The sequence below is a fragment of the Myotis davidii genome, unplaced genomic scaffold (assembly GCF_000327345.1).
Source record: "Myotis davidii unplaced genomic scaffold, ASM32734v1 scaffold1181, whole genome shotgun sequence".
NCBI classification, from domain to species: domain Eukaryota; kingdom Metazoa; phylum Chordata; class Mammalia; order Chiroptera; family Vespertilionidae; genus Myotis; species Myotis davidii.
The window spans coordinates 48,557-50,154 of record NW_006291190.1 but is presented as its reverse complement, the minus strand read 5'-3'; the positions used below and the strand labels follow the sequence as shown (position 1 = coordinate 50,154).

Genomic DNA, 1,598 nt, shown 5'->3' with positions numbered 1-1,598 from the left:
CGGGCTGGAGAACCTAGTGTGAGAGCATGGCTACAGAACCTGGCTGGAGAACCTGGAGAACCTGGCTGGAGAACCTAGCAAGAGAACATGGACACAGTACTTGGCTGGAGATTGTGGCTAGATATCCTGGCAAGGCTGCTGATCAACTGAACGCTGTCTCCGTGTCATTCCTTCTTCGCCGACTCCGTCCACACCTTTGGGGACCCCTGGACCCGCTGGGGCTGGACCCCGGCAGTAGACTATTCCTAGGCATGATTAAAATGATCAAAGAAAAAGGTTATGTGAATCAAGTAATTATTACTAACAGGTATCCATCTCTCACCTGATTAGTCTCCACTCGTTTCATGAAGAGATCTGGAATCCAAAGGGCAAAGAAAAGGTCCCTGGCACGCTGTTCTTCCTTTCCTGTGTTCTTCTTTAAATCAAGAAACTCAAAGATGTCTAAATGCCAAGGCTCCAGGTAAATAGCAAATGCTCCAGGTCGCTAAGGTAAACAATCATCAATCTTTTCAGAATCAGAATGAAACAAAGAAACTTCATATTTTCCAAAGCACTTTTATAACTCCTTGGATCTTCACTGCAATTAATGAATTAAATGAGATAATACAAATAAAAATCCTATAAGAATATAAATTAGTAATATTTTTCTTATAATACCAAGAGTAAAAAAAGAGTATTTGACATAAAGAAAATGTGGAAAAGAAAGATTAAATAACTTGTCCAAAGTGATACAGTGAACTAGAGATGGAGTTCCTCTTCAGTTGTCCTCCAGCTCACTTTACACTATATAACATGCATAAAGCCCAAAGAAAATCACTTTGATAATAATAGGTTGTGCTTTTACTAAAAGTAAAAAAGGTGCTATGTCTTATCAAGGTCCCTATAGATTTTTTAAAATGTTTTTATTGATTTTTTTTTTTTATTTTTAGAGAGAAAGGAAGGGAGAGATAGAAACATCGATGAGAGAGAAACATCATCAATGGGCTGCCTCCTGCATGCACCCCACAGAGGATCAAGCCCGGAACCCGAGCATGTGCCCTGACCAGGAATCTAACCAGCAGCCTCTTGGTTCCTGGATCAATGTTCAACCGCTGAGCTATACTGGCCAGGCTAGATTTTTTTTAAGTACACCAGAGAGAAGTTCATAAACTAAGAGATGATTAGTATGCCTACATATCCATGAGATGCAGGCTCATGTTACAAACTATCCTGCTGATATTAAATAAACAACCCAATCTTCTCAACTTTACTTTGACCTCTATAAAATATGCAGAATTTTGTTTATTTTTTTAAAAGATATTTTGATTGATTTCAGAGATGAAAGGAGAGAGATAAGAAACATCAATGATGAGAGGAAAAAAGATGGCGGCGATATAGGCAGACGCGTCCCAGGTCGTGTCCCGGAGCAAATGGAGTGAGCAGCTGAAACTAATAACACCCACCCCGAATTGGCGAAACTGCTCAGCTGGTGAGACGGTTTGCAGCCGGCAAGGGCAGAACTCCCCTGGAAAGGTAAAAAAAAAAACACAGGGATTTGGGCAGGAAAGTTTGCCAGACCTCTGAGCCCAGAGGGTCGGAGGGAGACCGCGTGGCAGACA

General features: G+C 41.2%; 1 protein-coding gene across 5 annotated transcripts in view; it reads right to left on the bottom strand.

The window, feature by feature from the left end:
- RRM1 (ribonucleotide reductase catalytic subunit M1) overlaps positions 1-1,598 on the bottom strand; it is a 67,041-nt gene that overhangs the window by 22,062 nt on the left and 43,381 nt on the right. For all 5 annotated transcript variants that reach the window (XM_006764320.2, XM_015564337.1, XM_015564339.1 and 2 more), the window contains one exon: positions 323-484. In XM_006764320.2, coding sequence (XP_006764383.1) covers positions 323-484 — 162 coding nt within the window. The remainder of the gene's footprint in view (positions 1-322; positions 485-1,598) is intronic.